At 36.4% G+C, this 12,864-nt stretch overlaps 1 protein-coding gene across 2 annotated transcripts in view; it reads left to right on the top strand.

Annotated features, from left to right (window-relative positions):
- Gabrb1 (gamma-aminobutyric acid type A receptor subunit beta1) overlaps positions 1 to 12,864 on the top strand; it is a 309,971-nt gene that overhangs the window by 112,183 nt on the left and 184,924 nt on the right. For both annotated transcript variants that reach the window (XM_090343638.1, XM_090343637.1), the window contains one exon: positions 7,969 to 8,189. In XM_090343638.1, coding sequence (XP_090199764.1) covers positions 7,969 to 8,189 — 221 coding nt within the window. The remainder of the gene's footprint in view (positions 1 to 7,968; positions 8,190 to 12,864) is intronic.

Genomic DNA, 12,864 nt, shown 5'->3' with positions numbered 1-12,864 from the left:
TTAGTCTTCTGAGGAGCTGCCATACTGCTTTCCAGTGGTTGAGCAAGTTTGCACTCCCATCTACAATGTAGTAGTGATCCCTCCTGGCCACATCCCCTCCCGCATCTGTTGTTATTAGTTTTCCTGATCCTGGCCATTCTAACTGGAGTGAGGTGGAATCTTAGAGTTGTTTTGATGTGCATTTCTTTTATGACCAGAGATGTTGAGCATTTCTTCATGTGTCTATAGGCCATTTTTATTTCTTCTTCAGAGAAGACTCTCTATAAGTCTTTTGCCCATCTTTTAATGGGATGGTTGTTTCTTTGGAGATTAGTTTTGGATTGATTCAATTTTTTGAGCTGTTGATATATTTTAGATATGAGGTCTTTGTCCATTGTATAGTTAGTGAACATCTTCTCCCACTCTGTGAGCTTTCTAGCTAATTTGCTACCAATGTCCTTTGCCACACAGAAGCTCTGCGGTTTAATGAAGTCCCACTTATCCAGCCTTTCTCTGATTTGTTGTGTTTCTTGGTCCTTATTAAGAAAGTTTCAACATGTGCCAAGGAGACCTAGTGTATCTCCTATTCCTTCTTATAAAGTTTTCAGTGTTAATATAGTTCTTTAAATATCATAAACTACCATTAGATGTTAACAACATTCTACTTAAAAATCTTTTGATTGTGAAGTTTCTAGAAAACTTTCCTCTCTTCAGGTCAGACATTTTAGTATCTTATCATAATTACTTGAGATTCTGATTATTTCAATTTAAGTTATTTAGATACTTAAACGTGACATATTTAAACTATTACTGTATGAAACAAATTTTGCTATGCTTAATAAATCAGACCCAGAGTCTTTAAAAGGAAGTTTTTATACTTCTAATCAAAACATAATTTTAGAGTAGATAGTATTAGAATATACATGTGAAAACCCCTACATGATACTTACTCAAAATTACATATAATGTACATCATAGTTTCTTACATTGAAACACATATGCACACTGTCTTATATGTGCCTTATTGTACTTACATGATTCTCATTTGTTATAGGACCATAGCTGAGTGGTTTTGTTCAACAAGTAAGTTGACGAATTCCAGTGAATTTCAGAACACAACATATGTGTGACACAAAGTCTGACTATACAGATGGTCAAACCAAATGGGACCATTTAGGATGATGCAAAGGTAAAAGAAGATTATGTTCCCTAGGGCCCACACTGGGGCACAGTTGATTAGATAAATCAATAATAAATAAGAATAAAGGCATTGACAATGATGGCAATGAAGAATGTTTATTACAATAGTAAATCAAACACTACATGATGTAAAAACAAAAGAATAGGCATCAACAGCAATTTGAGAGGATAAACTGATGAGTTTCTTCTATAAAACATACTTAAGGAAAATGCCAAAAACAAAATATTTACTTAACTAGAAGTTTTCATTAGAAAGACATCCTATATGGTTTATTTCTATTATAGTTCAAAATGATTTATTTGGCAGATTTTTTCACTAAACCTTTATGAGATAATATTTCTTTTTTGTTATTGTTCTGATTATCATTTTGTAATTAATAGGTTTACAATTATATTTGCCAGATAGAAGGTTCATTACTTCGCAAACATTGATACCCCTTCTCATGTTTTTGTCCCCATTTCCTTCCTCCCACCACCTCCCCTCATTTTGTTTCCCCCCTTCCCTTTCCTATTTCAAATAAACAAATAAACATATATGCAATATACCAGATAACAAGGTAAGATACTGTAACAATATGAGAGTAACCAAGGGACAACAACAGAGATGAGAAATAACACAGTACATTAAGAACAACAATCACACATTATATAGCTCTTGTATCCATATCCTGGAGGTCATTTCATTTAGTCTCATCCTATATGGCTTTATGTATCTAGGTTTTGAGTTTTGTAATCCTCTGCTAGGAGAGTCCATAGGACAAATGAGGGAAATCATTGAGCCTATATTCTTTTGAGTCTGGCTTACGTCACTTAATATGATTTGTTCCAAGTCTTTCCATTTCCTTACAAATGGGGCAGCATTCTTTCTGATGGCAGCATAGAATTCCATTGGGTATAACTACAACATCTTGTTAATACAATCATCTACTGAGGGGCATCTGGGTTGGTTCCATATCTTTGCTGTGGTAAATATTGCTGCAATGAACACTGTGTTAGTGGCTTTTGTTTCTGGATGATTGGGTAAATGCCAAGTAGTGGAACTGCTGGATCATAGGGAGCTCTATGTTTTTAGTCTTTTGAGGAGCTGCCATACTGCTTTCCATAGTGGTTGAATAAGTTTGCACTCCCACCAACAGTGTAATAGTGATCTCTCCTGGCCACATCCCTGCAAGCATCTGTTATTACATTTCTTGATCATGCCATTCTAAATAGAGTAACGTTGAATGTCATAGTTGTTTTGATTTGCATTTTTTTATGGCCAGAGATGTCGAACATTTCTTCATTTGTCTATAGTCCATTCTTATTTCTTCTTAAGAGAAGTCTCTCTTTAAATCTTTGGCTCATCTTTTAATGGGATGGTTGTTTCTTTGAAGATACGTTTTGTAGTGAATCAATTTTTTTTTAGCTGTAGATAACTTTAAATATGAGGCTTTTGTCTGCTATATGGTTAGTGAAAATCTTCTCCCACTCTGTGGGCTTTCTATTTAGCTTGACAGAATCTCTGTAGTTTAATGCAGTCCCATTTATCCAAACTTCCTTTGATTTGTTTTGTTTCTGGGTCTTTATTAAGAAATTTTTGACCTGTGCCAAGGAGAACTAGTGTATCTCCTATTCCCTCTTGTAAAGTTTTCATGTATCTGCTTTTACCTTGAGGTTTTTGATCCATTTGGAGTAAATCCTGGTGCATGGTGACATAGAAGGATCCAGGTTTAGTTTCTTTATGAGATAATATTTCTGAATTGAATATTTTTCTTTTCTTGTCTTGCAGTGCATACTAGTTGCTACTGTTGAGACTCTAGGTGGCTTTCTGGTTATTTTGGGGGCCAGTCCCAGGGCTTGAACTCAGGGCCTGAACATTATCCTTGGCCTTTCTCGAGGCTAGAGCTCTACCACTTGAGCCATTCCACCACTTTCAGATTTTTGTATGTATGTGATACCAAGGAATCGAACCCAGGTCTCCAAACATGCTAGGGAAGCACTCTAACCACTAGCAAAACTCCCGGCCAGTTTCTTTACTTTTAAGAGCAGACCTTAGAACTTAACTAAACTAAAATGAAGGAATTTCATAAGGAATAGTGGTTGATATAGGGCTTCACATAGTATATATTAAAATGGATGGAAAATAAAACACAAATGTGAACTAGAACTGTTTGTGTGTGTGTGTGTGTGTGTGCGCGCACACACACACACACACACATACCCATGCATATGTGTTTAAAGCCTTTCTTGCAAATAATTCACAAAGAAGGGAATCCTTATGAGTTCCTTTTGGATGAAGGGAATGTACTGTCTTCTAACATTATGGCTTGCTAGTAACAAAGGCAGATAATAAAGGATCACTTTTCTGCCTTGCTGTGGAGTTTTCTTGCAACTCATTCTGTAAAATAGGTCGATAGATACGTTTGCCTTAAACACATAACTATTTTCCCTACTCTAATGCAAGATAATCAATTCTTAGCAAATGTGTTGTTATGGCAAAATAGTAAATGACTAACCATATTGTGTCAGCATTCCCTGCTATAAACTTTGGAAAGCTCTGTCAAAATCTCAAAGAAAATATGCTAGTATACATATTTTTCATAATAAGTGATAGTATAAGATGGTGAGGCATTTTTCCTAATGTGTAAAGGAAGGCTATATCATATAAGGCAAGATTTTCCAAACTTGACAAGAGGCAGCATTTTCAACTGTGATCGTTCTAAGCCAGAAAATTCTTTGTTGTGGGGGGACTCTCCTGCCCCCCATTTTAGGTCGAGGGGACCACCACCCCAGTTAGGACAACCACATCTATCTTCAGGTACTGCTTAATATAAGCTGAAGGGAGAAGTTTCTCTGCCTTTAAAATTGCATATCTAAAATAGAATGGTGTGTTTATTTCAGAAAAGAATGACTTAGTTATTATAATGATTTTCTTGAATGTCCACTCATATTTAAATTTACAAAGTATATTCTTTTGGAGGAGTTTCCTTGTGCCCTGTGATTTAATAACCTCTCTCTTGCCTTTCCTCAATGAATCAAATTCTATCATGCTTGAATTAGCCTGACCAATTTCATTAGCAATCTCACACAGCTAATCCTATTAATTTACTTCAGTGTCAGAGAATTCCCTATGGCCTCCAGTTTCGATGCGGGTTGCACTCCTCTCAAGAAGAAGCTTACCTATGTGAGAAAGCTCACTGAATGCATTTTATTCTTCTAGATGCGGACCCGAAAGAAAAAAAATAATTTCAATTCTCTTAGCACCAAACATGCACAAAACATATTTTCTGGGGGAAAAAATCTATCCTCTTTAGAATATTTGTTCTTTATACTGGTGAAGAGTATGAAATTTGCATAGTGGAACAAAATAACAGTATTTTTATTTGAAAGTAGAGTCTATCCAAATAAAATAATATATATGAGAATGGTTATGAAAAACAGATAGCATAACATACTGCAAGAGAAATTGTTATTCTGAGTGGTTCACTGTGAGTAGAGTCAGGAGATGTTGCTGGAATTTAAGCGTTGCTATACTGTTCTATATATACATATATATGCATATACATATAGACACACACATATGTGTACGTTTAATCACGTTACCAGTTTTAATACTTTTTCGCTAATGGTTAGCATTCTACCACTTGAGTCATAACTGTACTTCTGATTTTTTTTTTATGAGGTAAGAGTCTCTATGACTTTGCTGCCAGGCCAGCTTTGAATCACAATCCTCAGATCTCATCCTTCTGAGTAGTTAGGATTTCAGGCATGAGCCACCAGCCAGTGGCTTTCTAACATAATTATAACCTTCGTATTTTCAATGTTGCTCTTAATAAGCCAGTAAAATGATCTTTCTTTTTCATTTGAAAAATGAGGGATCTGGGATGAAAGAAATAAAGTTAGTCTCCTGTTGTTACATAGTTCTTCATGTGGTAGATATCAAAGTAGAATTCAAGATTTAGAATCTGTTCAAGTCATTTCCTTTCAAAAAGATGTATATATTTTTAATTTAAGGTGGATAAAAGTAAAGCAGTAGTAATTGAGAAGGGAATTTCTTGTAACCCTGGAATTATTTTCATAGGTATACAAACAGGTGTGTTTATATATACACATCTATGTGTACATGCACTGATGTAAAGGTTACATATGTATGAAAGTAAGCTAAAACAAGGTTTCATTTTTTTTGCCAGTCCTGGGGCTTGAACTCAGGATCCAGGCACTATCCTTGAGCTTTCTCAAGGCTAGAACTTTACCACTTGAGACACAGCACTATTTCTGGCTTTTTCTGTGTATGTAGTCTGAGGATCAAACCCAGGGCTGTGCACATGCTAGGCTAGCCCTCTACCACTAGGTTTCAGGTTTTTAAATGAAGTAGTCAGGATTAATTGTACAGAACAAAACTTCTTATGACTGAATAACAGTGTCTTATAAGATAGCTTCTGAGTAAATAGTGGAAATGTGGCTGTATATATTGCTTAAGAGACCGAATTTATCCTCCAGAAGATTTTTCAAAAATACATATATACCAATAGAGGAATATCTATCGGGGATACAGCTTGCACAGATGTAAGACTCATGATTTGAGTCAGGGATTCTGGGTGATTCATATGCCACTCCTGTACAGATGTGCCAAACTTATTAGTATTTTCCTTCTAGTTGCTAAGCCACTCACAAAGTCACTATTGACACATAAGTGTCCTCTGAAAGAAAAATGGCGCCTCCTGTTTTCATTATGTAGGGATCCATATCGTAAAGACTTTATGATTATACTGTAGCTCATTTATTTTCTCTTAATGGGCAATTGGACTTTGTATTAATAGAGTTCTTTAAAAACAGACAATAACAAAAGCACTAGATAATCACCATCATCCCTCCCCTGTAGCTTGATCTATTTATCGAGCCCAAATCTGCCTGTCTCTTGCTGCCAGGGAAAACCTGGTTAGAAAGAAAATCACAAAATGTTCTTGTTTTAACCTTTTGCAGAAGGTGAGGAAACACACTCTCAAGTACAAATCCGACACTGAATTCAACCAACTCCTTATACACAGCAGGAGCGGTAGAGAAAAGAAACTGTTGATCACTTATACCACTGATGTTAATCTTCAGGCCAAAGTAAACATCTCCATCTACATGTGCTTTGCAGCTGCCTCCAATGACTCATAAGCAATGGGTCAGAAACACAGTTCACTTGAAGATGCAAGTAATGAAAATTGGTAACATTAATGAATCAAAGAGAGATGTGTTAATTTTAAGTGCCTTTGCTGCTTGAAAAAAACGCTGTCCTCTCCCTGAAGTGACTCTGTTTTTAGTTGTTTTTCTTTTTTTAATAAAATGTTCTGTGTAACATGAAAGTGTAGGAGCCAAGAGCATGGCCTAATGGTAGGGTGCTTACCAAGTATGAACAAAGCCCTTCGTTCAATTCTTCTATACCACATCCACAGAAAAAACTGGAAGTTGTGCTATGACTCAAGTGATAGAGAGCTAGCCTTGATGAAAACCCAAGGACAGTGCCCAGGGCCTGAGTTCAAGTCCAAGCACTGGCAAAAATAAACAATTCAATAAATAAAATGAAACTGTAAGCATACAGTCCAGGAGTGATTACTTTTTGTACACTGGTTATTTCAGTTTATGATTTTATGATTTCTCCCTCCATATTATTACCTTCATGTCTTCAAGTTCAATTATAGGCCAAGAACAGTGGCTCACACCCACTCCTGGACTATGATTGATGGCCAGCAGGGCGCAAAACCAGTGTTAGACCATCTCAACTAACGAGCTGGGCATGGTGGCAGGTGCCTGTCAGCCCAGCTCTGAGTGTAAAATAGGGGAGCTGGAATCCAAGCCAACTTGGGCAAAAACAGGAAAGCCAATTTAAAAAAGAAGAAGAAAAAAACACAATGAAAGGAAAAAGGGACATGGCTCGAGTAAAAAAGTGCCTTGACAAATACCATGTAACCCTTCTATTAATTACAATAAAAAATATGAAAAAAGTGCCTTGAATCTGTGGATGTAGAACAAAACTAAATTCACTGAGAGCTGTTGAATAAGGTAGAAAGTGAGAAGGGATGACAGGCTCGATGAGATCAAGGAACTGCATATGCATGTGTACCCATATGAAGTAGCATGTATACACCAAAGGACAAAATATGACAGAAACGACAGGAAGCTAAAATGGGCTTTGTCTGGCTGAGAGTATCAGTAAGAGGCAAAAGGATAAGCAGAGAAGGCAAAGGAAGGTGAAATATAGTCAAAATACATTATGTACATAAGTGATCATGGAACAATGATGCTTATCGAGATTGATTGGGAAAGAGAAAGATGAAAGAATGACAAGGGTGAGTCAAGTTATGTATGTTATATGGACATGTCAAAATAGACCTCTTTGTATAACTAATTGATGCTAATTAATAAATGGGATAAAAAAGAAATTAAAAAATTAAAGATTTTACTTGTACATATGGAAAAAGGGAGAAAACCAGGGGTTGGGGATCAGGTAGAAAAGTACTTGCCTGGCAAGCACAAGAACATCTTGAGTTCAAAACTCAGTTACCACCACAGAAAGATTCAGTCATATGCATTCGGGCTATATTGCTTGTACATACATGTTTGTGCATTGTTCTAGTACTTCATTCTACCATTTGCTTATACTTGGAGGCATAAAATTCAACCTCCTCTAAAGTATCCACCAGGAAGGATGAGAGGGTGAGTTTTCTGACATCTACAGGACTACATGCTATCAGATTCTTAAGTAAAGACCTTAGATAATTATTATGACAGTAAAATTCCTTTTTGTCTTCCTTTATTTCACAGGATTATACACTCACCATGTATTTCCAGCAGTCTTGGAAAGACAAAAGGCTTTCTTATTCTGGAATCCCATTAAACCTCACCCTGGACAACAGGGTAGCTGACCAACTATGGGTCCCTGATACCTACTTTCTGAATGACAAGAAGTCGTTTGTGCACGGAGTGACAGTGAAAAACCGCATGATCCGACTGCATCCTGACGGAACAGTTCTCTATGGACTCCGGTAAGACCCAGTGCATGTTGCTGCTGTTCTAGCTCTATTGTGAGGGGTGTGGGGGGAGAGAGAAGCAGGTAGATGTTTTGTATACATCATAAACATCTATTAAAGGTGAGACTATCTCTAGTATTATTTGAACTCAGCATGGACAAGAATGGACAAGAATATTTTGCTCTTGATTTCCAAATATTAGCTTATTCTAGTTATATATATATAAGTGATCATATGTATAATTGAACATATATACATATAACTGGATATACTTATATTCAATTGCATGATTTTCTCTGGGTCACCAAGACGGAACCGAAAATGTGTTCTAAGTTTCTGGGATACCTACTGAATTATGAAAAGTAGAAAACAGTGCTTTGAATAAATAGGAAAACATTGTTGTGGCAAGTTTGAGAAAAATCCATGTTTTAATTTTTAAACTATTTTATTCTACGTTTTTCAAATTTAGGTTAATGATTCATATTACATTAAGTTTGCATTTTTATGAAGTATGAGTATAGGTTCTATATTTTCCCAAATGGCTACCCAGTTTTTCTGGTCTCATTTAGTAAAAATATTTTCTATGTCTAAAAATGAGTTTTCAATTTTACCAAATATATCTAAGCTATAACTTATTATAGGATGCATAGAAGTCTTTAAACTTGTATTACCTTTGTGGTTCCCTTTGAAAAGCAGATGATAGGTATGCAGCATATCCACAATAAATGCACTCAGTTTTCTTTTTTTCATATATTTTTATTGTAATTAATAGAAGGGTTACATGATATTTGCCAGATAGATGGTGCATTAATTCCCATACATTCATACCCTTTCACATGTCTTTGGTCCCCATTTCCTCCCCCCCCACCCCCACCCCTCATCTTGTTTTCCCCCTTCCCTATCCAATTTCAAATAACCAAATACAAATATATCCAATATATCAGGTAATGAAGTGAGATACTTAACAATATGAGATAACCAAGGGACAGCAAAAGAGATGAGAGATAACATAGTACCTTAAGAACAATAATTATTCATTATATGGCTTATGTTTCTATATCCTAGAGATATTTTCATTTAGCATCCTACTATATGGCCTTTTGTATCAAGGTTTTGCTCTATTGCAAATCTCTGCTAGGAGAGCCCAAGGTTTCTACTGATTATGACAAATGAGGGAAACCATTGAGCCTAAGTTCCTTTGAGTCTGGCTTACTTCACTTAATATGATTTTTTCTAAGTCTTTCCATTTCCTAACAAATGGGGTGATATCATTCTTCCTGACAGCAGCATAGAAATTCCATTGTGTACAAATACCACATCTTGTTGATCCACTCATCAACTGAGGGGCATCTAGGTTGGTTCCATATCTTTGCTATGGTAAATGCACTCAGTTTTCTTATTGGGGTAATTTTATTTGTTCCCTAAAATCATTTTATGTTACTATGAACACTCAGCTAAAACTCTGCCTAAGTACAAAATTCTACAATTAATATCTATAAGCTCAACAAAATCCCTAAGTAACATGGAAACAAGAACTATATCAGAGATAAAATTTATAATTTTTGCTTGATGGTTGGTCATTTGATTGATAGCTTTGGTCTTCATTTACACAATAAAATGGCATCATCTTTCTTGGAAAAATGATCTTTGAAAATTTTTCACTGGTTCAGTACCCCCACCCTAGCTAAAATCTGATATAAAAATGTCTTGGAAAAATCATGAACTAAAGCAACAGTTCTTTTGACTGATAACGATTACAACAAAACTGTACTAAGAGTAGATTGGTGGTTGATTCATAGTGATGGTTCATGTACTGGAATGAATTGTACTTTTTGCTGTCTATCCAACTTCTGTCAAGTAGTAGCCTACAAAAGTAACTCCACACTCAAGCTTGGTAGCCTAATCAACAATTATATTTGCAAGTCAATTGATTAGTCAAGAAGCTATACAAGGGGCCAGGAGGATTGCTAGTGGTAGAATGCTCGCCTAGCATGCAGTAAGCCCTGACTTAGATTCCTCGGTACCACATACATAGAAAAAGCCAGGAGTGGCTCTGTGGCTCAGGTTGCAGAGCACTAGCCTTGTGCGAAAAAGGATCCAAAAACAATGCCTGGGTCCTGAGTTCAAGCTCCAGGACTGGCAAAAAATTTTTAAAGAAGCCATACAAATTATTTTTCCCGTATATTTTAATTGTAATTAATAGAAGGGTTACATTATATTTACCAGATAGAGGGTGCATTACTTCACATACATTGATACCCTTTCTCATGTCTTGGTCCCCATTTTCCTCTCCCCATTCCCATCTCTCATCTTGTTTCCCCCCCTTCCCTATCCAATTTCAAGTAACCAAATATGCATATATACAATATATCAGATAACAAGGTGAAATACTGTAACAATATGAGATAGCCAAGGGACAGCAAAAGAGATGCGAGATAACATAGTACATTGAGGACAACAATCACTCATTATATGGCTTCATACAAATTATTTTTTAAAGCTTGAAAAAAGAAAATTATATTTTTTGGAAGAATAAAGATCAAATTGTTCATTTTCAAGATTTTACTACAAGAATTTTCCAAAATTGGCAGCTTTTATCAATGCAAATCAAATCAGATAACAAAAGGACATATTAGAGAATCATTAAGATGGAACCCATTTTGCAACTGGAAAACTGAGACACAAAGGGCATAAGACTTTATATTAGATCAGAATGACATAATGAAAAAAACTGGAAATAAATTTAACTATCCTGACTGGAATAGGTGCATTTTTTCCTTCTGCTGTCTTTCAACAACTCCTAATTTGTACAAGACTGCTTGGTCCTCTTGGAAGCCAGACTAGGTCTATGTAAGCTTAGTCTGTGGACCTAGCAGAGCCATCCAAACAGACACAGAAACCATTTTCTGGCATGTGGACCCTGTTTTCTTCTTCTTTTTTAAATGGCACTTCTTCCATAAGAGCCTTATATCAGCTCGGATACATCCCCTTCTTCCTTGCTGTCTTTGTCGTAATGTCTTCCCTTACAAACTTTGGTTTGCTTTTCCCTAGAAACTATGCTGTCTTGGAGAGAGCATAAAATAGAACAGAGAATGCATAGTGTCTGCAGTCAGAGGTATGAGGTTGGGCTTGACTGCTTGGTCTGGAAAAAAATAAAGAATTTGGCTGAGATTTCTTGTTTATCTAGAATACCCCAATTCCCAACCCAAACTCATTATTAGGATCTTTAAAATAATAAATGAGAGAATATATTACAAGCTCTAAATTATATTTTTCTGAATTTTCTCATTGTAACTTTTATAGCCCTATTATTATATACTGAAAAAGAAAACTGCATTCTGAGGGTGGTTCTTTAACTCGCAGGGGATACTTATGATTAGAACATAGATACATTGGATCAATTAAGGAGATGCTCATTGAGGACCTAAAATCTCTAGCCATTTACTATGTTGGTCCTGGTAATAATTCCAGGAACCTGTGCCATTTGTCGTGTAGAAGAGTGGAAAGCAATCGAAACTGGAAATCAGTGACCTTACCAGTTTGCATCACTTAGCCATCTTTTTCTGACTCTAAAGGGAAAAGAATGGACTAGATTAACTCTGATCTGAGCCTAAATTCAATTGTTTCTGTCTTCCTATGCCTTCAAAGCATACTCATCTAAATGCCCCCAATATAACATTTCCTAGTTGTAGAAATTAAAATCTATAACTTCTTCTGGTAAGAGCCTTTTAAAGATTAGCTATCATTTATCATTCCTAAGTATACAGAGTAGAGAAATCCTCATTCTATAGCACGTGATTTGACATCTTTATGGTTTGTACAGTCCCTATTTTAGACAGGAGTAATCAGGAAAATCAAATTGATAGCCATCTTCCTTTCCAGAAGTCCAGCTAATGATCATTGTGAATGAGTCACCCATTACTGAGGACTGTTAAATACTTACAAGATCCATAAGATTTTCCAAATCCCCCGCTCCCCACCAATTCCCTTTGACATGGTATGAACACATAAAACAAAGTCAAATATTTCCTACATCCAAGTTCATTCTGAGGGGCTACAAGTTAATTCATAGAAAATCATAAGTATAGAGCAGACTGTATAGTATCCCAGGGAACTATCAGATTTTTTTTGCCAGTCCTGGGCTTGATTGAGCTTAGGGCCTGAGCACTGTCCTTGGACTTTCTCATGGCTAGAGCTCTACCACTTGAGCCTCAGCACCACCTCCGGCTTTTTTCTATGTATGTGGTAAGGAAGAATTGAACACCAGTCTTCTTGCATGCTAGGTAAGCACTCTACCACTAGGCCAAACTCCAGGCCCAGAACTATCAGATTTTTACAGTCGAGTGATGTTGGTACACTGGCCTGCAGGAACTCTCAAACAGCAGAATGGTGTCAACTGGAGACTGGAACTTCTGGGAAACCACATGCGTGTGCAACAAGGGAAAAAGGTCATTCCTTGTGCCCTTTCCTATTTACGTAGGTACATCTACCATGGCAAAATGCACTTGTCCATGAGAAACCCTGAAACCTCTGGAGTTGTCTCCTTTACGTATGCAGGGCTCTAACTAAAGGACATTATTACTTTGCTGTAAACTATGAGGCAAGCAAGGCTTTCCTTCTAAGAGCTCTCTATCCTGCTATTCCTACTCGGGCTCCATTTCTCAATCGGAAGTGGGGACTCAATGTCACA

This window comes from Megascapheus bottae, chromosome 13, assembly GCF_031878675.1.
Source record: "Megascapheus bottae isolate mThoBot1 chromosome 13, mThoBot2.hap1, whole genome shotgun sequence".
Classification (NCBI taxonomy): Eukaryota; Metazoa; Chordata; class Mammalia; order Rodentia; family Geomyidae; genus Megascapheus; species Megascapheus bottae.
This window is presented reverse-complemented; position numbering and strand designations above follow the sequence as displayed.